This window comes from Dromaius novaehollandiae, chromosome 2, assembly GCF_036370855.1.
Source record: "Dromaius novaehollandiae isolate bDroNov1 chromosome 2, bDroNov1.hap1, whole genome shotgun sequence".
NCBI classification, from domain to species: Eukaryota; Metazoa; Chordata; class Aves; order Casuariiformes; family Dromaiidae; genus Dromaius; species Dromaius novaehollandiae.
The window spans coordinates 139,088,854-139,115,315 of record NC_088099.1 but is presented as its reverse complement, the minus strand read 5'-3'; the positions used below and the strand labels follow the sequence as shown (position 1 = coordinate 139,115,315).

The 26,462-nt window shown below is 40.6% G+C and overlaps 1 protein-coding gene across 2 annotated transcripts in view; it reads left to right on the top strand.

Annotated features, from left to right (window-relative positions):
• The window catches only part of MAPRE2 (microtubule associated protein RP/EB family member 2), a 103,150-nt gene extending 77,287 nt beyond the window's left edge, over nt 1–25,863 (top strand). For both annotated transcript variants that reach the window (XM_064507572.1, XM_026102976.2), the window contains 4 exons: nt 738–951; nt 11,652–11,791; nt 16,405–16,563; nt 22,893–25,863. In XM_064507572.1, coding sequence (XP_064363642.1) covers nt 738–951; nt 11,652–11,791; nt 16,405–16,563; nt 22,893–22,964 — 585 coding nt within the window. In that variant the 3' untranslated portion in view covers nt 22,965–25,863. The remainder of the gene's footprint in view (nt 1–737; nt 952–11,651; nt 11,792–16,404; nt 16,564–22,892) is intronic.
• The last annotated feature ends 599 nt before the right edge of the window (nt 25,864–26,462 follow it).

Here is a 26,462-nt window from a genome sequence, read left to right as displayed (position 1 = left end):
TACACTTGTAACATTGGTGTGGATCACCTTTTGGATGCTTCATTTCTGTTAAAAATTTACAAGATATTGATACAGAGACATCCTCATAGCCTCTTTTCTGTTTTACTAAAACTTCATAGACGTATTAGTCAACTTTGCACATCAAACAGCTACCCTACGTATAGCTGTATGTGTAAGGGGAAAAGTTACAAGGTTAAAACCTCAAGGTTAGTATGAATGTATACTACCAAAAGGTAGGTTGGTTTGAACTTCAGCATGTCTTGTAAAAGTTGCTGAGCTTTCATAGTTCAGGCAGTAGAACAGAGAGCAAGAACTTTCATTTGGACCTTTTGAAGAATTGTTTATTTTTGGTACGCCCAGCTACAGCACCTCCATTAAAAAAAAGCAGAAATCTCTAGGTAGCTGAATATAGCATTACTCCCAGGACAGCTTCATTTGTCATGGCCGTCACTGCAATAAGTAAGGAGTAAATCTGGAAGAACAGTTGAAAGGCTTACATACATCATATAGCTGCTACAAGGGCTGGGTCTTTCTTTTATTTCATTTTTATTTCTTATTAAGAGCACTTGCAATTCCAGCATAATTTCCTTTCTTTTATGAAGAAAACAATGATAGAGGAATATATCTTACTATAGTTGGCAGACTTTCTTCAAAAAAGTGTGCATATGTAACTTTTATCTTTAGAAACAAATCCTTGGCAATGATACATTATAGGAACCTTTTGTTCTACCTTTCAGGTAATTCCAGTGGAAAAACTGGTCAAAGGGCGTTTCCAAGACAACTTGGATTTCATTCAGTGGTTTAAGAAGTTCTTTGATGCTAACTATGATGGAAAGGAGTATGATCCTGTGGAAGCTCGACAAGGCCAAGATGCTCTTCCCCCACCAGATCCTGGTGAACAGATCTTTAATCTGCCCAAAAAGTCTCACCATGCAAACTCTCCCACTGCAGGTATTTTGCATTCTGGAGAATTCCTTTTCTGTCTCTGAAGATGATTATAAACTGTGATCCTTTTTATGTAAATACTAGTTAGAATTGTTTGCCTTATGTTCATGGACTATTTTTCCTGCGTTGCCATAGGCTTAGCATCTGAGACTGCATAAGTTAACTTTTCATGTCATGTTCTAGTTTGGCCCAACCCCAGGGTCTCTCATACTGAACCCCTCTAATAAATCATGTGGATTCTAGTGATCTCTGATGGTGGAGAGAAAGGCATTTAAGCATCTTGTTGCAGAATGTGATGTGTGTATCTGTACTCAAGAACTTACTAAATGGAGATTTTTCCTCTCATACACCTTCACCCTTGCAGGAAATTGCTAACACAGACTGTTTTTTTTATGGTGAGTGGAATGCTTCCAAATCCAGAAAGCAAAAAATGAATTGATTTGGGTTTTTAAATATGCCGATTGTTCAGGTGCACTAGACTTGTAAGTGAGCAACATGCGATTATTGCTCCAGCTTTCTCAAATACACCTCTGACCTAATTTTTCAGTGCCTATTTCTGGAGCAGAAACAAACAACTATGCCTAGCCTTTGATGTTTATGTAATACAGGATGATTGGTCACTAAACAGAAGCCTGTTTTTTTGTTTTGTTTTGTTTGTTTGTTTTGTAACTGGGACTTAAGAAAACAGGAGAGCAACAAAATTTTTAAAAAATCACTTCTAAACAAGTGGTACTGGAGTTCGGTGCTTGCAGGTATGTTGGTTTGTACATACAGAAATGTGAGTGCACGAAGACACGCGCTCGCTCTTAATTCCTCTGCTGTTCTGTCCTGGCTTTACCTTATTCATGATAACCCAATCCTCAAATAATGATTAGTTTTCAGTTGAGTTAATTCTGTGAACTGTCTTGGCATGGGCTCAGATGTGCACCAGTGCTCACAAAAGGGAAGGGACAGGTATGAAGCAAGCTCAGTTTCAGACTGGCTTAAACTGTGGAATCATACCGAGATTTTGTCCTTCTACTCTCATTATTTCTGATGGCAGAGTGGGGCGTATGTGGCCAGCCGCCTTGAGCTCCTTAAGATTTCCAGCAAGCTGAACATCTAATAACAGATCAGTGTTGCTCTGGGCTTCTAAAGCTTTTTTACATCTTTGTTTTATTCCATTTTGTGTCTAAACTTCTGAATTTCAGGGCCTAGTATGCTGCGACTTCCTGGGTGATGGCTTGCACTGCCTTTGAAAACAAAAAACCCAAGTGTCATGCTGTTGTCCAAATAAGCCATTGGAAAATACACCTTTGTTAAATGTAGACTTTACTGTGAATATAATTCCTTGCGCAGATGGTCTGTTTAACCGTAGTCACCACTATGGGATCCAGATTAAAACTGTGGAGGTGACAGTCCTAGCGAAATAGAATAGCTATTGGATTGGAATTAGCCAGTTGATAAGGAGGATGCTACAATAATGTCACATCGTTGTGTTGCTGCTTGTATAAGGAACATGTTACGTGCCTCCTCAGTCCTTGTATGGGTGGAATAGGGCAGCTGAGATACCATGTGATGGTTTTTAGATAAGACTCTGTGGTTGTGGACATTAGCTTTTTCATGGAAAGTATCCATCTCATTAATTTAAACCTAGTTCAGAATTACGATGGGCAGGACACTAATTTTATTTCTGTAGACCCTAGGGGATGGGAGAGCGTGTAAACATGACATGATGCTAGGTGAAGTAAGACCTAGCTTTTATTGCTGATTACATTTTAGAACAGGACTATTTCAGTTAAGTATCAGTCATTTGTAGGTTCATTCAGCCTCTGGGGAAGCATGTTTTAATTTCAGCAGTGTATTGCATCTTACCTCATGACATCCAGTGTAGTCCGGTGGCTTAAAAGGACAAGAGGCCTTGCTGGCTGCTTGTCGATGGAGCTCTAGGTGGAGCGCCATATGCATCTGCCAGCCTTAGTGTGGCCCCTCTGCTTTGTCCGGGAGTGAACTGGGAGGGTATGGAAGCACCTTGTAGTGGTGGACGTGTCCTCTGTAGTTGAGAAATGATCATAAGAGGTGGGACCTCTGTCTTGTGGGTGTTTGTGCATGCACATGGCTAGAAATGAAGGAATATTCATCATAGTTGTTATGGGAAGCATAATTTACTGTGTTACACAAATGAACTAAGTCCTGAGTGAGTTACTCATGCGAGTACTATGCTGGTTTAAAATGGAACGACCCATGTGAGTAAAATAAGTTTAGCCATTTATACTAAAAAGGCAATAAAAGATAAGCTCTCATGAATTTTCCTATGGCAGTTAAAGAATTTCCCACCCCATCTGGAATTTTATCTTCCCTGGTGGCACAATCAGGAAGAGGGAACGCATGCCCATGAATAAATGAAGCATGGGGTGGCATAGTTTAAACTGCTATCTATAGCTTTTATGTCCATTATTTTGTTATTCCAAGTTGCTGGGTCTTCAGTGAAGTGGCTGAGGTTTTAGGCACAGCTTTACTCCCACTGACTTTGTTGTGGGAGCGGTAAATGTTGTGGGCTGCTTGATGTAACAGCCTCGTACACCAGTGCAGCAAGCATTTGCCAGCATCAGAAGTAGTTTGCTACCGTAGCTTGCCTCTTTTTTTATATGTTTTCCATTTTAAATGGTATTTTTGTGTGATTTATTTTACATTAACACTGAAGTTTTTAAATGTTAGTACTATCTTGTTTAAATTTATTAGCAAAACAGAAAGAAGCAACAGCAAGGTTAAAAAAAAATACGTCTTTTAGCCTAATCCAAAAGTTTTTAATCAGTGTGGTGTAGATGTAACTAATTGAGGTCATCTGTTGTTTAGTGTCAGGAGCAAGAAGGTATATGGACACCAGATGACATTGTATCTTTTTGTCATTGACCTTTAAATATTCTAAATTGACCAAATATATAATTTTTAAAGGAATAATATATTTAGCTACTATTAAAGTCATTTCAGATGTCTTTTTCAGATGATTCATATTGTTCACAGAATAACTGTTGCAGTACCCTTTGCCAGAGCTTTGTTTCTGAGTGATTTAGGAGGTGCTAATCTCTTCAATTCTGCATAACTAGTTTATAACTCTGTTCTAACACTGTATTTTCATAGGTGTAGATTAAGATATAACTGTTTCTCAATTAACAAAAAATTGTTAGTTCTCTCAGGGCTGCTCTGAAAGCTAACCCCAAAAGGTAGCTGTACTGAGTAAGAATTTTTTTAGAGATTTTAATCTGATGCTGAAGCTTTGCAGACCCATGGTATCTGGTAACTGCTTTCAGTACCTGTAAGTGGGTATTTATTTATATCTATGCAAGTGGTGGTTTTGGTCCTAAAAACATTTTAAAAAATGAAGTAAACACAAACAACCCCAAACTCAGAGAAAACTGAAAACACACCAATTTTTGTGTTGCTTGGAGAGCTTTCCAACAAGCATTTCTATACTCCATCAGGAGGCGATCAGTCTGAAGAGTCAGTGCAGGTCATGGATAATGCAGCTGGGAAATGGAAGCATAAATAGTTCCCTGCAACTAATCTTCTGTGCCACCCTCATGTTGCCTTGCCTCTTTCTCGAGGGACGGAACCAATTTGTTGCAGAGCTGACAGTCACATGGAGGATGGATGACTTCGATAACACATGTAAAAGAAATAGTCCTCTGCAGCAAGGATTGCCAGGTACCAGTCCCTGCTAGGGGAATGAATGTGTTTTCATCCTTTAAGGATGGATACCAACAGCACAGACCACCATTACAGGCTTTTTGCCAGTAGTGCCACAGCTGCTTGTATGTATAGTGCCATCTGCCAGCTCTGAGCCTTTAGATGTTCTCCTATAGCCTCTGCTTTTCTCTAATGCAGTGGTAAACAACCTGCAGATGTAGAGTCAAAATTATTGTAAGGGATTAAAATATTAGTGCATTGTTGTTTGTGCCAATTCTAATTCTCCCGGTAGAAAATAGCCGAAAGCTTCCTCTGATCAGATTGAAATTTTTGAGCAGGTTGTTAGGGTTGTAGCTCAGGGTCTTATGTAAGTATTTCTGTATATCAGAGCAAATCTGCATAGAGCACTGTTTTCTGCATGGATGTGGAGTGTTATATGGATAAAAGAGCCTAATAAAATTAATTATTTACATAGTAAGCTAAAAATGCAAGAGGTTCTGAGATCTGAAGGCTGTTAGACTTTTTAGTATGAAATATTCTGTGAGAGCAGGATGACTAAAGCAGAGCTGGAAAATACTGGAGGATCACATGAGGGCTAAAAATAATCACTCTATGACAGGGAAAATAACCAGGGCAGAATGAACTGTTTGTCCACGAATGTTTTATATATAATGCATATGCCATTGAAGAGCCGATTATGAAAGAAAAACCCGGATTTTCTAGAGACATAGTATATCCTACTGTGGCAGATGTGCTCTAAATTAATTTTGAGGAATAAACGTGTTTAATGAAAAGAAAAACAGCCTTTGCTTTAGCGGTTAGTGTTAAGATTAAGAGTCCTAGAGACTAGAGAGCTCTTTCCAAGACTTCTTCCTTTACTTTCCACCAAAACCTGCCCCCTTATTCCCCAAGCTGCCGGCGGTTGATATTTGCGATGTTGACATCTGTTCGTTGTGGTACGTTGCTCTGGAGCTGCATGGCAGAGCTGAAGATAGGGAGAGCTGGGAGGTGACAAACTGAAAATGCTTGTGTGCCTAGTTCATGCGAGAGCAAAGAACTCTGCTGCACAAGGGGAACAGCATGTGCGGTGACGGTGCTGGCCTGGCAAGGTGAGGAGGAAAACATCTCCATCCTAATATAGGCACGCTCGCTCTACCAACACGAGGGAGTTTAATTTTTAAACCTATTGAGACAAGGGATTTAGACTAGATAGCAACACTGCCAGCAATGCAGGCCTGAAGGTCTGTCTTCTGGAAAGACAACTGTGTTGGAAAAACAGTGGTGAAAATTACTGCCCTAATTTTAAGCATTGAATGGTGGTAGTTTGAGTGTCTATCTTACTTAAATTTTCCGTGATATTTCGTATATCACTATGCTTCTTTCTGCATGTTTTCTTCCCATTTTCCCTTTTAGGACTGCTTTCTTCGGACAGGTAACCAGATAGTTGCAGAATTTTATAAAATGTAGCTTTTTCAGACAGTTTCAGGTTTTAAAACTTTTCTTCTGTTAGGCCTGTGTTGAATGGTTTCATATGTTGTACTTGCCTGCTTGAAGATTTTTCAAGAGAAAGCAGGGATTTCATTTAGGAGCAATTAATGTTTGCCATTAAAATTTTGATTATTTTAAATCTCAGAGGTCTTGGTTTGCAATGGGGAGAAGGCCATGGTTAGCTACCATCTATGGCATCTTCTTCCATTTAAGATGAACCAGGCAGCCACGCCATCAGCGAAACTTTTTCATCCGGTGGGTAGACTCCATTACAAGTTCTTGCTGGGATTCCTCCATTGAAATTTGTAAAAGAAGGTTCAGTTTCAAGTATTTGTACAGACTTTTCTTTGCCAGCTCTCTGGCAGTGATGATGAGTGAGCACATCAGACTGCACTGTGACCAGCAGCAGTGGATGCAGGAGAGCTGAGGGGCCAGAGGGATCCGACCACATGGAGGAGTTAAGAGCACAAAATAACCGAGCAGTTGCGCTGCTGTGTGCCCGAGTGCCAAAGGTTGAGTCGGATTTTGTCCAAGGTCATCTCATTCCCATTAAGCATCACTTGTCATCGCTTGTCCCATTACACATCCCAAATCTGAGGAGTTTCTTGCATCCCTGTGCGGTTATGACAAGCGTGTGTGACTATGAATTCACTTACTGTTCTCACTCGTGGAAACTGGAGAGAGACTTTTTGTTTAGTTCGTGAAGAAAGTGTTAGCACTGTGGCCTTTCGGGCTATTTTTTTCTTCTTAGGGTGTAAGCTTCTAGGTTGGTTTTTTTTACTGTTTTTTGTTTTGTTTTGTTTTTGTGGCATGTGTCAGGAATTTTGTGGAATGCGTTAGGTTTCATCGAGTCCTTAAATTTGACCAAAGATACACAGCAAATGATTCCCAAATTCCATTGAAGTGCTGGTCGTGAGGAGTCAGTCAAGTCTAACGCTTGCTCAGGGCTTCCCTTGCTCTCCACACTGTCTTCATGCACATCCGCACTGCAGTCATGCACGTTTTCATGGAACTTTACATAAATCTTTTAACAGCATGCTAGTTACTCATACAGCTTCAAGGAAAATTTGCCTCCAAGCAGTAAGTCAGTCTCTAGTTTGTAAGACCACACTTGTAATATAAAGTGATTTGGAATTCTAAGCTTAGCTTTGTTTGTACACAAAACTTCTACAGTGCCAATGTTTTTACAGTTTTAAATCTTGGAAGGGTACATCTGTTTGTAAAACTTCCATGTTTAGCAAAAAGAATAATAAAGCTGAACTATGGAGGAAATATTTAATTATGATGGGGCTGACAAGTGACTGTTTCTAGAGCACCAAAACCAGAAAACTGTAATGCTTTTCAGAGCTGTTTCATCTGACTTATTTCAATACAAGAACAAAATAATTTGTATTTGGAAACAGTGCTAAAGTTAACTTACTTTTCTTATCTCCACTAGTGTTATATGGGCAGCTATAAAAAGTTATTGAGGTGCTAATTGAAGCAGCTGTGATACTGTTTTTAAAAAAAAGTTTGTAATTGGAGCCTGTACTGATCTCAAATCAGAGCATGCTGTAATGGAAGTTTTCACAGAATCACAGTTTAGTTGAGGCTGGAAGGGACCTCTGGAGATGTTTTGGTCCAGCCCCCCTACTCAAGCAGGTTGCCTACAGCAGGTTGCCCAGGACCGTGATCAGTTGGGTTTTGCGTATCTCCAAGGATGGAGACTCTACAACCTCTCTGGGCAACTTCTCCAGTGCTCAGTCACCCACACAGCGAAGAAGGGTTTTCTTGTGTTCAGACAGAATTTGCTGTGTGTCAGTTTGTGCCTGTTGCCTCTTGTACTGTCACTGGGCACCACTGAGAAGAATTTTGTTCCATCTTCTTTACTCCCCTCCATGAGGTATTTATACACATTGATAAGATGCTGAGTCTTCTCTCCTCCAGGCTAAGCAGTCCCAGCTCTCTCAGTCTGTCTTCATACAATAGATGCTCCAGTCCCTTCATCAACTTTGTGGCCCTTCACTGGACTCGCTCCAGTAGCTGCATGTGTTTTTTGTACTGGGGAGCCCAGCACTGGACACAGCACTCCAAATGTGGCCTCATTAGCACTGACTAGAGAGGAAGGATCACCTCCCTCAACCTGCTGGCAACAGTCCAGGAGGCTGTTGGCCACCTTTGCCGTGATGGCTCTTTGCTGGCTCATGTCAACTTGTTGTCCACCAGGACCCCCAGGTCCTTCTCTGCGGAGCTGCTCTCCTGCTGGACTGCCCCAGCCCGTACCTGCACGGGGTTCTTCCTCCCCAGGGGCAGGGCTCTGCACTGCTCTTTTTGAACACCTACAGTAAGTTTGACTAGAAATCAGTAATAGGTAACACCTAAGGCACTGACCATGATTTGATTCTCTCAGTGCTCAGTAAAAAGTGCTTGTTATGTGATAGTTTGTATGAAAAATACTTGTATAAAATTTTGGGCTTTCTCAAAATATGTAAATGGAACTTCATGCACTGTTGTCCAAGCCAAAAAAATCCACTACTGTTTTATGTGTGACATAGATCATATGGAATATCTGAAAAGTATTACTGAAGATATAATCACTACCAATATGAATTGCATTTTTTGCAGATAGACAATAAATATCTTCCTAGAAGATCTTACAATGGAGGGAGTTGAAACTGCTTGGATAATATAGCACCTCTGAGCAATGAATTAGGAGTTACTGCACACTTGCGCTAATTGACTGTAAAGTCATAGTGGTGCTCAATAGCAAAGTCATTAAGTCTATCAAGATCTTTCATCTGCGTTTAGATATCTGACTGTCTTAAGCATTTTGCACTGAAGTATTCTTTCAACCTGCATCCTTTAATTCTCTTATGAAATTAAGGTTCTGATACAAATTCAGAGCTTACCTCTGAACTGATTCTATAACTGATGTTTTAGAATACATGTGCAGTACGGCCTTTGTTTTGTTGTTGTTGTTTAATTCAGGGAATTTTAAATAGAAATCCCTGGGCATTCTATGTTGCAATTAATTTCTAGTCAGCTGTCGCTGATCCTGTCTGGAATGCTGAGATTATTTAGCTGGCTTTTAACTGCATTACTGAAATGGGAGCTGATCCTGAGCAGTGGAGCAAAAGTCGACTTCTTTTGATTTGTTGGGACTTTATAAAGCTCTGTAACACTTGACTATAGAAATTGGAAAAGCTTTTTGCTTTAAAAGGAGGGCAGAACATCTTGCAATGTATTTGGTACTGTCCAGTCCTCTCTGTCCCCAGACAGTGGTGATGTGAGCTTGCTCAGCACACCCTGGGATGGTATCTCAGCTGTGAATTAGAGTATCTGTGGATTAAATGTTCATGCCTGCTCTGTCCTTATACTCTCTGCAGTTTAAAAAGGGGTGTACAAAAAGCTTCTGCTTCTGGTGATCAGTACCCCAAGCTACAAAGGACAAGCTCGCTTCACAAGGCTGTTGAACATCCAAGGGAGAAACGTTCAGTGCCTCGCTCAGGTGCTGCACCATGACCTCAGGAGGACATGGTGAAGAGCTCATAGGCCAGAGGTGCTGCCCTAAAAGCTCAGCAACTTGTCCTATGCTTATGCACGGTCACTTTTTGCCTATGCCTGCTTTTATGTAGAAGAGAGGAGCCAGAGGGGGAAGCTGCTTAGACCAGCTGAGGTGAGGTTTCACATCTGAAGGTCCCTAGCATGTTTATAGCATTTAATTTTCAGTCAAGATCCTAAACTGCTTATTGCAGTTAAAAAATAAATGCCAATACCTTGGTTTAGTATGTGTATATATTACGTCGAATTATGCATGGGTAACTTTTATAGTTGCATGTGATAGCGAATCAGTCAATCAGTGAATTCATGATTCAGTGAACCTGAGGCCCAACTAGAATGTCATTTATCTTGTATCTTTTGATGTTTCTGCTCTCTTCTATTTATCTCCCAATGCAAGTCAAAGTTATTTTCCTGGCTTTGAGAGCACCTTAACAATCCTTTTCTTGAACAGTTGGTTTTTAGTTGGTCAAAATATATTCTGAATACGTGAAAATATAGAAATAAAGGCAGGGTGCTAAAGTTTGAGATTGCACGAAGAAGAAAATAGCAGCAAAAGATCTTGGCAGTTCCACTGTTTTGCCACAAATTACATATTTGTTGCTGGTCTAAGCATGATGTTAAAAGAAATGTAATTTCAGGCATGTAGTCAACACTGAATTTTACCCAGCTTTAGCCAGTCTGTGTACTGTAACTGAAACCAGCTAGAGGTGACTTTGTGTGTCTGTAATTATAAGGCTTTAGAAATTGAAATTGCTGGATTGGAGTCATCAATTTGTAAAAAGAAAGAAAGAAACTTTTCTTACCTGACTATTTTAAGGAACATAGCTCAGAGCTCAGCTGGGATGTGGGCGCTTGCTGTATTTGGGGTTGCTCACCCTACGGGTCCCAGCCTTCAGAGCTGGGGACTGATTATAGGAGATGGCCGTGAAGCCCATCGGCAGATCCAGACAACTGCATTTTGTTCTTCATAAGAAACAATGATAAACCTGCAAAGCAGGACCTCTGATTCGCATGCCTGCTTAATGGATAAAGTAGGTGGGAGAGAGGGCTGGGGTTTTGGTTCGCTCTCTCTTCTGAACTCGAGCAGTTTTTGCACCAGAAGTATGATCGCTGCATCTGAAATTTATTTCTAGCAGGAAGGGATGAGGAAAGGATTAGGAGTCAGAGCAAAGTGCTTGTGGAAAGAGGAGACAAGGTGGAAGGCCGTGAGCTGGGCACACACATACTGCCACTGAGTGACTAAATCAAACCCGCCATCCGACACAGTGCGGGGAGACGGAAAGGCAGAGCCAGTGCTGTGCGAGGTTCATGGGAAGATACTACAGACCCTTGCACAGAAATGTTTCTCTGCTTGGGCATTTGTGAGCCTGTGGAAGAGTACCTGCATGCACTTGTTAGTTGCCGGTTTTGCTGGAGAAGATGTTGCTCTGAATTCTGTCAGAGTGGCAGTGCAAATAACTAAAAACAAATAGCAAAACCTAAGCAGATCAAAACTGATCTCTTGGTCGCTATGGCAACTATGAGTTCACTGATGGATTTAATTTTGCTTGCACTGTCTGAATTTTAATGCTCTTGTCTCGGGGCTGCTTTACATTTGAAAATGAGGAAAACATAGAGGCAGTTGAGTTGGGTTTATTTCAAGTCTGTCTTTCTCCAGTGGATTTGAAGATACATGTGTGTATTAAATATTAGGCTGGGTAGTATTGTCTGTTAGCTTTTCTTTTTTTTTCTTTAATGCTGAAAGCTGCTGACAACTAAGGGAACTTTGCATTCTTATTTTGATTTTTAAATTCAGTTTCTTCATTTTCAGTAGTAAGCTCAAAGCAAAACTGCTAGGAAATTTACTTTTTCCTTTCCTAAGGTATAGCAGCAACTTTTCCACTGTTATCTTGAAGCAATAGTGAGAATGGCTTTTTGTAAATTTGAATACTTTTATCTCTGTATCAGGTTACTAGGAATGCATTTATTATGGGGATAAATCTTGATTATTATTTATTTACTGTACTTTTCAGGTGCTGCTAAGTCCAGTCCAGCTTCTAAACCAGGATCAACACCTTCTCGCCCATCTTCAGCAAAAAAAGCTGCACCAAGCAGCTCAGCATCCAAATCAGATAAAGATTTGGAAACTCAAGTCATACAGCTCAGTGAACAGGTAAATTTGCTTTAGGCATAAATTAGGTTCATTCATTGTCACAGAAGAGCATGAAATCTAATATTGCCCTCTGTTGAATGCTGCTCTCCAAAGTCATGAAGGGGCAAAAGAATGAAATAGCTCAGCTGGGAAGAAAAAAGGTGGTTTATTGTTAAAAATAGCATATGAGAGGCACGACTGGTGTTGCGCCAGTATTTTTAAAAGGTGATCTTGAGAATGATGGTTGAGTCTTGCTGAGGTTTGAGAGATTTATTAAAGTTACTCTTATCTGAATACTTAACTGCAAGGTTTCAAGAGGAATTCTTGTGCCTACTACCGTGTTTGTGAATGAAAAAAAATTATGGATATTATGTTGCATATATTAGATTTTGAAAGGTATCTTTTATTTCATTTGACAGGAAAATCCCAGTGGTGTCTTTGTTCTTGTGCATTACAAATTTGAAGTAAATCGTTTTAATGTGTCTTTGTGGAGAAAACCAAAGTATTAGTAATATTTGGGTGTTAGAGATTGGCAGCTGAATTGGTCAATGCACTATGCTTTCTGGAAGGAGAGCATTAAGATGGTAATATACCTTTTGATTTTAGAATGTGATTTACCTTTATGAAAATACTTAATTACATTATAGAACTCTGATGTCAATAATATTCTGCTATACAGTTAATAAGAGTTCAAACTTTCTTCAATATTAAGAAGATAAGGGCTTAATTTTCATTTATGTTATGGAACTTTCACACCACTTTGTCACTCTTAAAGGCTCTGCATTAGATATGAATAATATCTACATCTGGCCCAAGACTCTGCTGGCAGAGTGGTGTGAATGCCACTGCTATAAATGAGGCCTGACTCCTGTATTTGCCCTGGATGGTGAAAAATAGAAAGAGGAAACGTTATGTTTCAGAGCATGAGCTGATTGGCAGCTGCATGCAGGAAGAAATCATTGTTTGGATCAAATATAATTTTCCACAGTTAAGGGCATTTCAGCTTCAGACTCTCAAAACAAAGACTTAAGCTGGTTGGAGCACTGATCGCAATTTCTTGGGTACTGTTACATACATAAGCTGGTGGATGAATAGCCACATCCAAAACATGAAGTGCTGCAGACTTAGTGTATGATCCTGGGCAGCGGAGAGCACAACTGGGCCCCCAGCCTTGTGAATGGGTCTTTGATTATTGCTTTAATAAAATGTTTTAAAATATTCTACAAGGAATGGATGTATATATTTCTGATGGAATCTTTTTTATCATTGCAAGAGTGAACCTTAGATGTCAGCTTAATGTAGTTGAAATCATGACATTTGTACTTAAAAGTCCCAATGTGTTCACTTCAGTGGGAAGTATTGGTTGGGATCTGAGCAATGGTAGCAATTTTTGATCTTTACTAAAATACAAACCAGTGGTCACTGTCACATTCACTGCTAACATAGACGTAGCAAGTTCCGTTTGTAAAGACGTTGAGCTTTATATACAAGTTATCCTGAGGAAAATGGAAGAATTCCCCCATCATGGAGAAGAAACTGCAAGGAAAGTTGGAAAGTTGGTGTTTTAATAGCTAGTTCTTAAGAGCTCTCTTCTAGCTAGAATGGTCTGGGAGTCTTTTTTTTAATGCTGGCAGTGCTTGGTATTTTATTTCCCACTAATGATTACTTATGCACCCAGGGCATATAAAATGAGCCAAAAGAGCTATGCTTCAGGCAGCTCTGGAGCCAGGTTTTTTCTGACTCCCATCTGAACACTCTGGAAGAGCAGTATTTCCTATTTTTTACCACTCGCCAGCAGCCAGAGGAGATAAGGGCAGCAGCCAGTCTTACCCCTTTGCTGTCTCGATTACTAATAAAAAGTGTTGAATGGTGTGCTGGGTACCATACTCCTATGTGGCTGTAGAAGATTTTGCAGCCTCTTCATGGATGGCAGCTAAGGGAGGCTGAAACATTTAAACAAGTGTAACTTGTAGTGGAAGACTTTACTGAGTGGAGCTGTCCATACACTGTATTTTAGCACAGCGTTGCTTTATGAGCTATTCGCAATAATCCTGAGCTGTCCATAATATTTGTTAGTTTAATGGTTTCCAACAGTCTCAAAGTTTCTCTTAAAATCGTCTTAGCCATTGCCCTGGGCTGTGCAAGTAAATTAAATGGTTCCAAGGAATGTCCCTGGGCACTGGAACTTATTATCCATAATATTCAAATGTTGACGCGGTCGCTGCTGTGTTTTCAGTCTGTGCCAGCTAGCGCTCTCCCAGAGGGCTCCCGAGCGCAGATTAGGAGACAGCGCAGAGCAGGGGCCCTTCCCAGCAAGCAGCTCAGATGTAGCCAGCCCGTTTTGGAAGGTAAACATTTCTTAATAGTGTGAACGTGGACCTTTCCATACGGAGGGCGGTCCCAGGAACAGTTTACGGTATACTAGTACAGACGTAGGTTTTGTAAACGTGCCGCCAAGGCGGTGCTGTTTTCATCATGCATGCCATCTCCAGCGTGGTTACGCAGCCCTGCGAGCGCTCAGACTGCCAACAAGGAGCGTCAGAGAGAGGAGCAGCTGGGAGGAGGCAGTACCTTTGCACAGATTAGCTGGATTGCAGAGGGGTGCTGCTGTTGCTGCAGCGAGCGTGGGAGGTGGTGTGTGCTCTTCCTCGCACAGGATTAGCCTTTTGGCTTGTTAATAGAAGGGAAAAGTTGCATGCAGAAGTGATAATTAGGTATCTGTCACTGAAGGAATAGAAATTAATGTGTAGCAAACAAGTAGCTGATATGTAATTAAGAAAAGCATATCTGATTTGGTTATAGCAATGTTTACTGTATACTGTAGTTAATTAACTGTGTGCATATACAGATGGTTTAATGATTCTGTTTCTCAAAATGGGGTGAATGTGACATAGGGAAAACAGAAGAATACTTTCATAGTAAGTAGGTCGGAAGGCTTGAGACTGTCTGAGCTATTAGTTGCAAATGTTTCAGCTGATGGTGGTTGTTTTTGCAAGCTTTAGCATACACAGAGCAGATGATCTGGAAGCAGTTAAGTTCTTGCTCTGTCCAGGTGCAGGAGATGCTCTCAAGGAATACGCTGCTGCAGATCCTGAAGACAGCTCTTCAATGTGAGGTCTTCCTCACATTAAATAGGAGACATAGCTATAGATCAGAATATTTTAAGCTTTTGTGCCTTTTTGCTATTCTTACTTTCACGATCAAGTAGTTGACCTTAAGGTATCTGGTCACTGAACTAATCATAGGTTCAAACTGTCAAAGGGAAGACCTGGGTGTCAAATTCGGGCAGCTGGTCCAAAACCAGTGTGTGAATGAGCTGCTCTGGGCATCTGCCCCAGGACCAGGCCAGGGCTGCTGTCTGATGCCTTTGAGTGCAGTCAGAGGTCAGCAGAAGGCAGCGCTAGCTCTGCAATTATGGAAAAACGAAGTGACAGGATTTAATAGGCTGTCAAAGCAGTGTTTGAAGTCGTCTGGTATTTTTACTAGTGGAAGGAATAAATTAGTTTGCAGTCAAGTAGAACTGGCAGCACAGGATTTTTCGTTGACTTAAATGTACTTGATAAAATTTAACATGTTTTCTTCAGAAAACTCATTTGTATAACTTCAGGCCTTAAAATGTGGGTCCTAATTGGCTGTAATTGGGATATGGCTAGGGTCAGTGAGTTTACTGTAGGCAGCCTCATGTGTGGGCAGCCTCTTCCATATTTGAGAGCCAGGTACCCATGTTATCCTGATAGTGTATACTCTGTTAGTAAGTCATTTATCTGTTTGGTTCCCACAGAATTGTTCTTAAAAATAAATAAAATAAATAAATAAATAAAACCCTGCAGTGTCTGTCATGGTTTATACAAAGCCTATTCTTTAATAGTTAAGTTGCCCATAAGTGAACTGCAGCAAACCTAGTGGTGAAATTGAGACTAACGGTACAGCTTGAAGACTCTCTTGAACAAAGTTACAATCAGAAAAGCTATTTGAAATTGGAGAGTTTGGAGGGGCTGTTTATCAGACCTGAAAGTTCGTGGTGGAGAGTGGTCACTGGGTGCAGCGGTGGCATAGGAATTGCAATAGGCAGCTGTGCGGTAGTTCAGCAGTTGGGAGGCGGAAGAGAGGAGAGGTGAAAAAATGACACGGGAACACTTGCACTTGCAACTAGAGGGCCTTCTGATTTCCTAACCAGATTGTTTCCCTTCATGAGCTTTTCTGTCAAATTTATGTATTTTTAAGCAAGGAGATATTGCAGGTTTCCCAATAACTCCACACTAATTCCAGTAAAGTAGCACAATTTCTGTGAAGAATGTTTTACTTGTTACCTTTCTGTGACACTTCTGGCAGCTTTGTTAAAAGCCAAGTCTTAAGTAGGCCTGATTCCCGGACTGCTGCTTCAGGTTTTGATATAAAAGAGTGCTAACCTCTCAGACGAAGGCTGAGGTGCATCTAAGAGACGTTATGAGGAAGCCTGCTTTAGTATTCTGTAATATTCAGTCTAGCATTTCAAAAAGCATGGATTTCACTTTAAGATACAGAATTTGAATATATATATTTAAAATGATTGTTGGTATGCTTGAATTTAGACTGAGTTGTTCTGTCTGTGGTACACCTCACAACTTACGCATCATGCACTGCTTTATACACAGGTACATTCATTAAAACTTGCACTTGAAGGCGTGGAAAAGGAAAGGGATTTCTACTTTGGCAAATTAAGGGAGATTGAACTTCTCTGCCAAGAACATGGGGGAGAGAATAATGACCTTGTCCATCGGCTAATGGAAGTTCTTTATACCTCAGAAGAACACGTAAGTTCAAGTATAATACTTTTAATGAGACAAAAGAGCTTAATTTCATAAAAATTTCATTGGTTCTGTTGAGTCACGTCTTGTATTTAGGTCAGGAGAAACTGTAGTGGCTATGATTTTTTGCACACCCTCCACCCAAAAGGAAGTTTGCATTCATAAATATCAGACTTTTCAGCTTGAGGAATGGAATCAGGCGGCTGGTTTTTTTTCGCTGCTTCTGGGTAGGTTTTGTGCTCCACTGTTGCTGAAGTTAATCTGAAAGGGGAGGGGTGCGTCACAATTTTAAATTGATTTCGTATGTTCTTGAGCCTTAGTTTTATTTTTTCATCTGCTGCTTTTCAACATAAAGGCTTTTACTCACTTTTTTTAATGTGTTGAAAATTAAAAAGCAGAGAAATTCTCACAGAATTGTTGTTTAATGTCTACAGCTAAGAACCCTCTCTGGCCCATGTGGAAGTGTTGCAGTTGTAGTACAGTGCAGATTGCCAAATACCTAATTATGTCTGCAAAGATAATGCTCTTTAGCATTTTTTATCTTGTTGCTATAGGCAAAATTCTTCACTGCGCAAACCTAATAATCCTCTACTACCAAAATTTCAGAAATATCTTGTCTGCAAGATTAAGCAAGAATCTCATTGCATCTTGGACATAGTACTATAGACACTTATGCTCTGCAGCTTCCTGCTTTGTTGCTGCTTAAATTCCTCAGACGCATTCAGAGATAATGATTCAGTGGAGATTTTGCCGAACAACTCCCATTCACGCTAACTAAATCCCGGTATGCAGTGTTCTGATGATTGACCCTTCGGTCTCCAGTGAACAATAGCTTTGGCTGTGGAGTGTATAAGCATCAACTTAATTTTTCAGTAGCACTGTGTTATATTGTAGGCTTTCTTACATTTGTTCCCAGAAAGCTGCTTCTGCAGTAGTCAGATGACTTAAGATTTTATGTCAGGAGCAGTGCTGAAGCAGTTGCTAACTCATACGCTCTTTTTAAAAAGATCAGTAGAGCATAAATGAGCGTTAGATGTGAGAGGGTCGTAAAGTTGCCACTGACAGGGGTCACCGCTCAGATTGGAAGTGACAGAGGAAAGAGGATTTATTCAGTGGCGTAGGGTGAGCGCTAGAGAGGAAAAGGAAAGGGAAATCATTATTTTCATGGGAGTAAGCAATGGGACAAATTTGCCAGACACGTGAGTAACAGACTAAAAGAATTACATGTGCATAGTGGTCAAAGAAGATGCCTTCTGGATTCAAGAACGGTGATTTATTTCTATGGTGAAGCCAGAGAAATCCCCTTTCTCACCATAACCCCACCACAACTGTCTGTCCATTGGCTTAAACAGTGATTCCCTGCCAAGGAATGTATTTGTTGCTTTCTTTCTGCAGTTTTCATTACTGACAGAACACATTACAAAATGTCCTACTTCAGTCCACATCTCAGTATTTTACCTGCTTCCTCCCTCCAGCCCTTTCCCTGTTGAAAGGATCATCAGTGCCTGCACATGAACTACTTAAGACGACTGTGCCTTTATCTAAAATTTGTTTCCAGTTGGAGAAGAAAACTGTTCTCCCAGAGAAGAATACAGACTTTTCCACTGAGGCTGTTCCCCACTGAATTATTTGTATCTTTTAGTGGGAGAACTGATCTCCTCATCATCCTGGTTACATCACCTTCTCAGCTGGAACTCAGATGGACTGTGGTTTTCTGAAGCAAGACCCCAGCTTTTGAGAGCAAAAGCTTGTGATCCTTGCTGATGCATGGGAAAGACATAAGCAGATCCTGCCTACCTTTTTTTTTTCTTGCAGTGTCCTCTCATTGGCCTGCTTTGCCTTTAAGTTCTGGGGTTTTTTCTGTCTCTGTACTGATTTCCACCCCCCCTCCATCTCCAAGTTAAATTTTCTTTATCTCACAACATTTTTTAGGTTAATCCCTTGGTAACTGCAGTTTGGATTTCCTGAGTCCCAAAAGGAAAATAGTCCCAATTCCCAAACCACAAGCAACTCCAGCATTCCTGGTTTCTTGCTAACAAGTTCATGGTAAATCTAGCTTTGATATATATAATATAATATATATATATTTAACCTCTCTTTCAGAGTGTTTCAACTTGTCAGGGGCAAAGTGGAAAAAAGGACTACCTTAATTTTCAGGATTCGTACAGTTATCAGTGATACTGTGGCCATGAGGCTTTTCTTCAGAAAGGGGGATGCAAGGTGATACAGTTCATACATACTATACAAGTCATCCCTGACCAAGGCTTTGTACTTGAATATCACTACTGACTTAAATTTGTTCTCAGTTCATATTTCCCATAACCTTTCAATAGCATTCTCAAACCCTTCTTCCCTAGCTGTAACTTGACAGGCATCTATTGTATTCTTGATAGAGATCACCTCTTACTTATTCATGCCAACCGTTTTTATTTGGGGGGACAAGTCTCTCTCTCTCTAACTAATTTTTTGTTATGCTTAATTTAATCCTCGTTAAAAAAAAAAAAGTCTGGACAGCACTTTAAGTGCAGCTCATGTCTCCGAGTAGCTAATGGATGCCCTGTGAGAGTTGCAGGCTGTCATGTGGATTCGATGTGGAATGATGCGAAATACATACAGCTTATTCCCTACAAAAAGGGTTCTCCAGAAGTTTAATTATTGTAGTTTTGCATTTGAGAGAATTTCACCAGGTTCATGTGATGGATTTTTTTTAATTATTATTATTATTTAGAATTCCAAGTCACTAAATAGCTTCAATCATGCCACTGCCTAAGTTTCTGGTTTTTTTGGTTTTGTTTTGTTTTGTTTTGTTTTTTAATTGAATGAAGGCTAAATTTTTAGGAGTGATTTGGGGGGGCGGGTGCTATCTAGATTTGGGGGAGGTGAGATTTATAGCACAAATATCAGTTTGGATTCCTTGTTTTTAAAGGCTCCTTTTTCTTTTCCCTGGTATGCTAAACCTTATCATTATCAGCCTTTGCTTATGCAGAAGGGATGCTGTATTTGCTAATGTCATTTAAAGTTTGTCTGGCTGGTTAGTCTGTAATCTTTTGTTTTTAATTTTTAATTACAAATTGCTCATCTGTAATCCTCTCACGTTTTAGTCAAAAAGATCAAGATTGACAAAGTACTATTAAAAAAAGTATACACTGGGGAGTGGGGGAAGCAGCCTGTAGTGCTCATGCTGTCGCTGCTAAAGACGGGACTGAGACCTCGCATAGTATGTCAAGTATTTGGTAGCCTGTTCGGTTTTACAGTGGGAGAGTTTCAGACTGATGAACCGAAAGAGCCTGTGTTTAGTTATGAAACGCTGAGCCGTACAGGTTTTGGCATAAAGCAAAATGTTACTGCTTTTGCTTTCCTACATAGGCTGTTCTGGTTCAGTTCAGGTGGAAGGTGGGTGGATTGCTGCTATTTGATCTGTCAGCTCAAGTTTCCGAAGCAATTGCTCTAAATTCAGTGGGTTTTGTATCTTTGTGCTCTAGCAGCCATTACATCTGCTGCTGTTATTGGGAAAGGCACCCTGTGGCAGCTGGTCTTCATAATGTCTAGCGCTTCAGTCTGCAGTCACACCTGAACAGTTCGAGGCAGACGGGTCAAAGGATCAAAAGATAGCATCTCTCATAGTGTGAGACAAAGATGACCGTGGTCCTATGATCTGAGCCGGAAATAAATGCTCTAAGTGCTTTCCTTATTAGGGGATGATATTCAAAGAGATTGCACACTGCCAAGGTAATTGTGCACCATGACGCTTGTCTTTCCTGTTTCAAGTACTTATACAACCTGTACATACTGAGATGCACATGTCCAAATCTCAGAACAACTTCTTTGGTAGCGGCAGCAGATTTACCATCTCCAGCAAAGCCTGGCAGGAGAGGAGCCGCTGCTCTTGTTCACGGTCGCAGAGTAGGTTCCCAAGCCACTCCCTATGGCTAGAGGCTTTTCCTCCTATGCATGAAAGGATAGCAGGTATGTGACCTATAAAATCTGCCTGAATCTGCTTTTTAATAGGTGTATCTCATAAATCTGTGTATGCAGAGCCTATTGAACAGGTGCATTGCAGAGCAGGTCACTTGAACGCAGAAGGAGCGTCGGGATGTTACTCCCTCTTTGCCTAGATGGGGCTGTGGGGACATAACTCACTACAGCGAAATGCACTTCAGTGTTGCCACACCGTAATGCTGGATCATGCTCTCACGGCTGTCGGCTGGCGTCCATGCAACTCGCATCCTGTACAAGTCTTGCACTCTTGCAGCCCATCACAGAGGACGTGATTTCTAGCTGCTACGCAGCAAGCTATTTTGACTCAATGTACTGTATGCGATAAGGTCGTGGTTCCCCCCAAGGGGCTGTGAGGTACCCGGCTGCAATTGCCCTGACTGGCATATGTGGCTTCTACCTGAAAATAGCTCCTGAGTGATAGAGGGCTTGCTTTCATTTGTAATTTGGCTATTTCTGTATTTGATGAACAGCTGAACATTTCTACTGTTTCAGCAAATGTTAGGAACTATATTCTCCCATTTCTGACCTTTAGAAATATGAATATTTTATTGCTAGAAGGAAAATATTTTCTTATTGCATAAGCTGCTGTGAACTGTTCTGGGAAAATTGAAGTTATGGCCTCCATTTCCTTTTCATTTTTGCCTCAAGTTTGAAGACTTAGCAGTATCTATTTATTTATTTATTTAAGTTTGTTTATACCACTGGCTTCTAACAAAAACTGCTGGGAGCCAGGCTGGGGCTGCAGAAGTATCGCATTGGTGCCGGTGCATTTTGAATGGCAGCTCAGTGTCTTGGAAAAGTGTTTTCCTTCTCAGTCGCTTGCAGCTGAGTGCTACTAATGCAGGGCAGAGAGTAGTTGTATAGGATCTTTTCAGTGAACCATTCTCTGCAAAAATGAAATCCACTGAGAGAGAGGCTCTGTAAATATAGCTGTGCTTAATAGGGATACAAAAGTAGTGCTGTAAGCATCAGTCTTTTCGAGCTCTGATGCCTCTAGGCCAGCGCAAGCTACCAGCTCTGTTGTCTCTAAATTGGAAATTGATTAAAATTAGTGTCATCTGTTCTGCGGATCCAGGGTTGCTTTCAGTCAGGGAGTCGTCTTGCTACAGGAGTGTACCTTCAGATGCACAGCTCTGGAAATGACTATGCATTAAATTTGTTTGGAATAGGGAAGTGTTTATTAGTGATCATCTGACTTTTAACAGTAGCTGTGTTAGTCGGTGAATGCCGAACTGAATTTTTTTCCTGGAAAATATTTATGTTCATGCTTAGCGAGTCTTCTGTTGTACTTTCTGGATAAAGTTAAACATCAAAGTTTTGGTAGCCTTTGAACTCTGGTCTGTATTAGCATGGGTAAATTATTTTTGGGAGATTGAATTTCTGACTTAAAAGTGCAGCTGAGTTTAATTTTTAAAGCAGTTGATAGCAAAAGTGTCAAGTCCATTTTGTGATATAAACCGAGAGTGAAGATTGTGTGAAAACTACAGCAAACAGGTTAATAAATCCTTAGACATACTGAAAATAGGATCACACTAGGGTGCTGTGATAAAGCATTTAACTGTTGGCCATCTCACTGTCTAGCTATTCAAAATATTTGTTTACCGGAGCAATCATCACTCGGTGATGTCAACAACTGACATTTTCTCTGGGGAAGTATCAGTACTGCTTAGACACTGATTAAAAACAAATAAGTAAATGTATTTTATTATAATTCTACCTGATGCTGCTTTTCTTAGGTAACAACTCATTTTGTATTTATGTGCAAGTCCAGAAGTACTTGAGAAATAATAAACAGTTTACAACTTCATGAAAACAGGTCAACATGGATTAGCCTAATGTAGTTTTGAATTTATTTACCACTACTCATACCCTATAGGCTGCAGCAACAAATTGCAGTAAACAAACTTATAGTTTTAAAACTCATTAAATGAAAAGCTATGCAAAATAGCTACAGAAAGTTTCATTAGCTCATGGTTCTGAATTTCGTTACCCAGGAGTTAACATTTATTTTACTTATTTTCATTGCCTTTGAGATAGATTAAAAACAAAAAGCTCTTAATTTTAACTTTGTCTTAATATATTACAATTATAGTTTTGTGTGAAAGGACTTACAGAAACATTGGGTGCAGATGCGGAACAGGAAGAGACAGAGGAAAAAATACAAGGGTGTCCAAGTAACTGAATTTGAATTGAAATTATTAGCTACCAATGTCTTCTCATTAGAGTGAAAATTAGAAGTTAAGCTCTAGGCCACGGTGAGCACTGTGGGACTGGGTTACATGAGGTTACTTTAGCTTTCTGCTAAAGAATGTTTTGGGGTCTTTTCTCCCTTGCAGGAGAGCCACACAGAAGAGCATGAAGGTGAAGAGCAAGTCCATGAACAGCCCCAGCAGCAGGAGGAGTACTGACTCACCCAACGTCTCTGACAATTTTCGTTACGTGTGAGAACTTTCTTCTGGAGAATGGAAAGTGTGTGGCCTCAAACTTGAAATCAGTTCACTCCCAGTCTGCCATTAACATTTATGTACCATAGTGAGTGCCAGCCAACCACTGCATTCTGTACCCATACTTTGCCAAGATGCATTTGCAGAAGTCTTCTTTCAGTGTATCTTCCCAAGAGGTTGTAGGGCTACATCTCCTACTGTACATCACTGCAACTTCACCACTTGGCTGCTTGAGATGTGTTCTGCTCTTTAAAAAGAATATATATATTTATTTTTTTCTTTTTGTCTTAAGTATGATACACTTGTAACTTGTTCTAACATATTTATATTGGCATTTTGTGTGGCAAGAAGTACCGTACCACTTGCTGTGTCTCTCACTTTGTGGTGCTTTGGCGTTTTCTAGTACATCTGCCTTGGGGCATAAATTCGGTCAAACAATTGGAATAAAGGGATACAGTGGGAGTTATACTCAAGCCATAACGATGAGGTGTGTTGTGGAGAAAAATGCTTGTGTTGCTCACGTTTATTCCTTTCCCGCCTTCACAAAATGGAAGGCAAAACATCTGTTTTACTAGGAAAGATTTAAACCCCTGTGTTAGAAAGCTTGTTAGAAAGCTGCATGATATGTTTTTTGGCTTATTTCTGGAGGATAGACATCCACATAAGTTTTGAAAACCCTCCCAGTTTCTTGACTAGTCAACAGACATTTCCCAGCTTTTCTTCCTTCCTGAGGAATTCTGTCCCAGCCTCCAGCCTCAGCTCTGCATCCACAGAGCTCGGGGCTGATTCAGGAGACAGATCTCCTTGACGAAATTGTAGCTGCAGGACACCATCTCTGGCCTCATACCTGACTTCCCACTCCCCAGAAGAGGACAAAGTAGGCCAGCCATTTCTTTTTGCTATCTTCCCCCTGCCGCCCTGGCCATACAAGTATGGAAGATGGAAAATTTCCTTCTTAGTGCTAGGCATGCTCACAGCTTATGCACAGGCCAGCAACAGAAGTAGCCCTGGAAACCCCTGCATGCTCTCCAAGCGGGCGGTGAACACCTTGTGGGTGTTGAGGCTACTTCTGAAGCTCGGAGAAGCAGCAAGAAGTCCTGGAGACAGCGCGCGTCAGAGAGGGACCAACTGATGCAGGGGGACAAAAGCAGCTCTGCACTTGGCCGACCTCCCTCCTGGCGAGGCTGGCGCCTTGCAGACCCACATCTAACCTGGAGAGGTCCGCACCAAGGGTGGTCCTTCCTAATAAGGTCCCCATTATCCTGTTCTAAATGATGGTATTTTATAAACAGAAATATCTTAATGTGTTACAAAGCATTCCTTATTTTTATCACATTCTAGTCTCTTTGAATATTTAATGCTTGGTATTCTTGGTCTCTCACTCGATTTCTTAATTCTGGATTGTTACTCTGGTTTAGCAGGTACACAGAAGTCCCATCCCAGTCTACAGTCACTGAAAAACTCAAAAAGCTATTGAACAGCTAAATCATCCTAGCTCTTTATGGAATCCTAAAGTGTAAGTTCTCAGCTTACACTTCCAAAAGGCTTTTAAATAACATCCCTCCGCTCCTAAAATACACACGCGTGCGTGCACACGCGCACACACTTTTCTGTTTTTAATAAATAATTTGCAGCTAAGTGGCTCTTCGCTAAATGAGATCACTGCTGTTGCTTTACGCCACAGACAAAATATAAAATACTGTTAAACATTAGAACAGGTATTTCCATCTTCTCGGTTGTGCCCTCTGCTCAGCAGAGGGGTTTCTAGACCCTCTGGGTTGGGAGTTTTCTGGCCCTGCCTCCAGCATTGACCTCACTTCCTGCCTGATCCTGGTGAAAGTGCTGCAACCTGCAGGCCAGCACTTTTGTTTCTGATTTCGATTAGTTACAAATAAGATCTGAGTTATAAAAATTGTGTGTTTTCCAAAGTATTTCCAAGAATCACCACAAATGGGGGAATTGTCATTTTCATTGTATTTGTGTTTATTAGAGCATATGTATTTATTACAATTGTCATTGTAATAAACAGTAGTTCTTCATAATACTGTTGAACTGAAGAGCAGTTACTAATTTTTTTCCAGTCTCCAGAATGTCCTTTAACATGTTTGGGATTTCCGATGGCGCAAGGAGTTTGGGATCAGGCTGTAAACTCGATTTCATCAGCAGCGGTCTGTGATTACTGCGTTCATCCTTCTGCTAGTACTTGAGCAGGGGCGTGCAGGGCGAGCTCTTTAAGAAAAAATGTTTTTCTAAAGGTGCAAAGGGTTGGCTTGTCCAGTTCTGAGGGAACAGAGCCAGGCCGTTGCGCCGCTGTCCTTTTCTCTCTTCAGAGCACACACACAAAAGCTGAACTTTGTTTCCTGAAAATTCCTTTTTTTCCCCCCCCCTATTTTTGGTCTGAGGGCCATAGCACTCTCACTGCTTGTATCAAGGAGGAAGTGACTGAGGTAGGGAGCTGGGGCAGTAAATTACCTCTTGGGCACTAGAAATTTGGCTGTGCTGAGGGGAGAGCGATGCTCTGAGAGGGGAAAGAGTTGTCCTTCGCCCCCCTTCCCCCTGTGAGTAACCCATTATTCCGTTATGGTTTTAATATGCATTTGTAATTACCTTTACTAAATAGCACACCATAAAGCTTTGGTTATATATTAAATGTAAACTGAAAGGAATGTAAACATATGTATTGTTAATTATAAATAGATAAGTAATGACATAATAGATACAAAAAGTCTTATTCAGATGTATCGGTCATTTTACGTTATCCACAAATTGTCGCATGGTAGAGTAGATTTTTGTCTGAATATGTGAATAACTTGACTTGCGTTTATCTTTTTACATATTTAATAAAAAAAAAAGTGAAAATCTGTCTAGCTCTAGAGACTATTCAAAACCTTCCAAAATAATACTTTCCTGTTTTAAATATATATAGTTGCTTCATTATTGATTGTGTATGGGAGCAGGAAGAGAAAGGCTCACTTATTCTCTCTGTGTGTGTGTAGGTATGTTCCTTTCTGCAAGAACCCAGCAACTGTGTCTCCTTTCACAAATCAAAAAAAAAAGAAAATATAAAAACAAAAACTAAAATGACTGAAAACTTTCAGCAAACACTTTCAATTTCAGAGTACTAAATCTCATTTAGTATCACTCAGTTTAGATACAGCAAAAGCAGAAGTGGTGAAGAGCCACAAAAGTGGGGAAGAGCCACGAGGTGAAGAGAACGCTATAGCAGAAACACTGCACTTCCCAGAGGACTTTCCCTGCAGTGACCAAGTATTCAGGGATGAATCTTCAGTGCAGAGCCTAAAAACCATCTACATTTTAGATTGCAATACCCCTTTGTGTGGAGCAAAGTGGAAAAATGTGTTGCAAAACCCACGGCTCCGCTTCCTTGTGGAGCGAGAGAGGTTGCTGAAATCGCTGCTGCTGCATCGCCAGGGATGAGAGCTGCGGGAGGGGGCAGCCTGC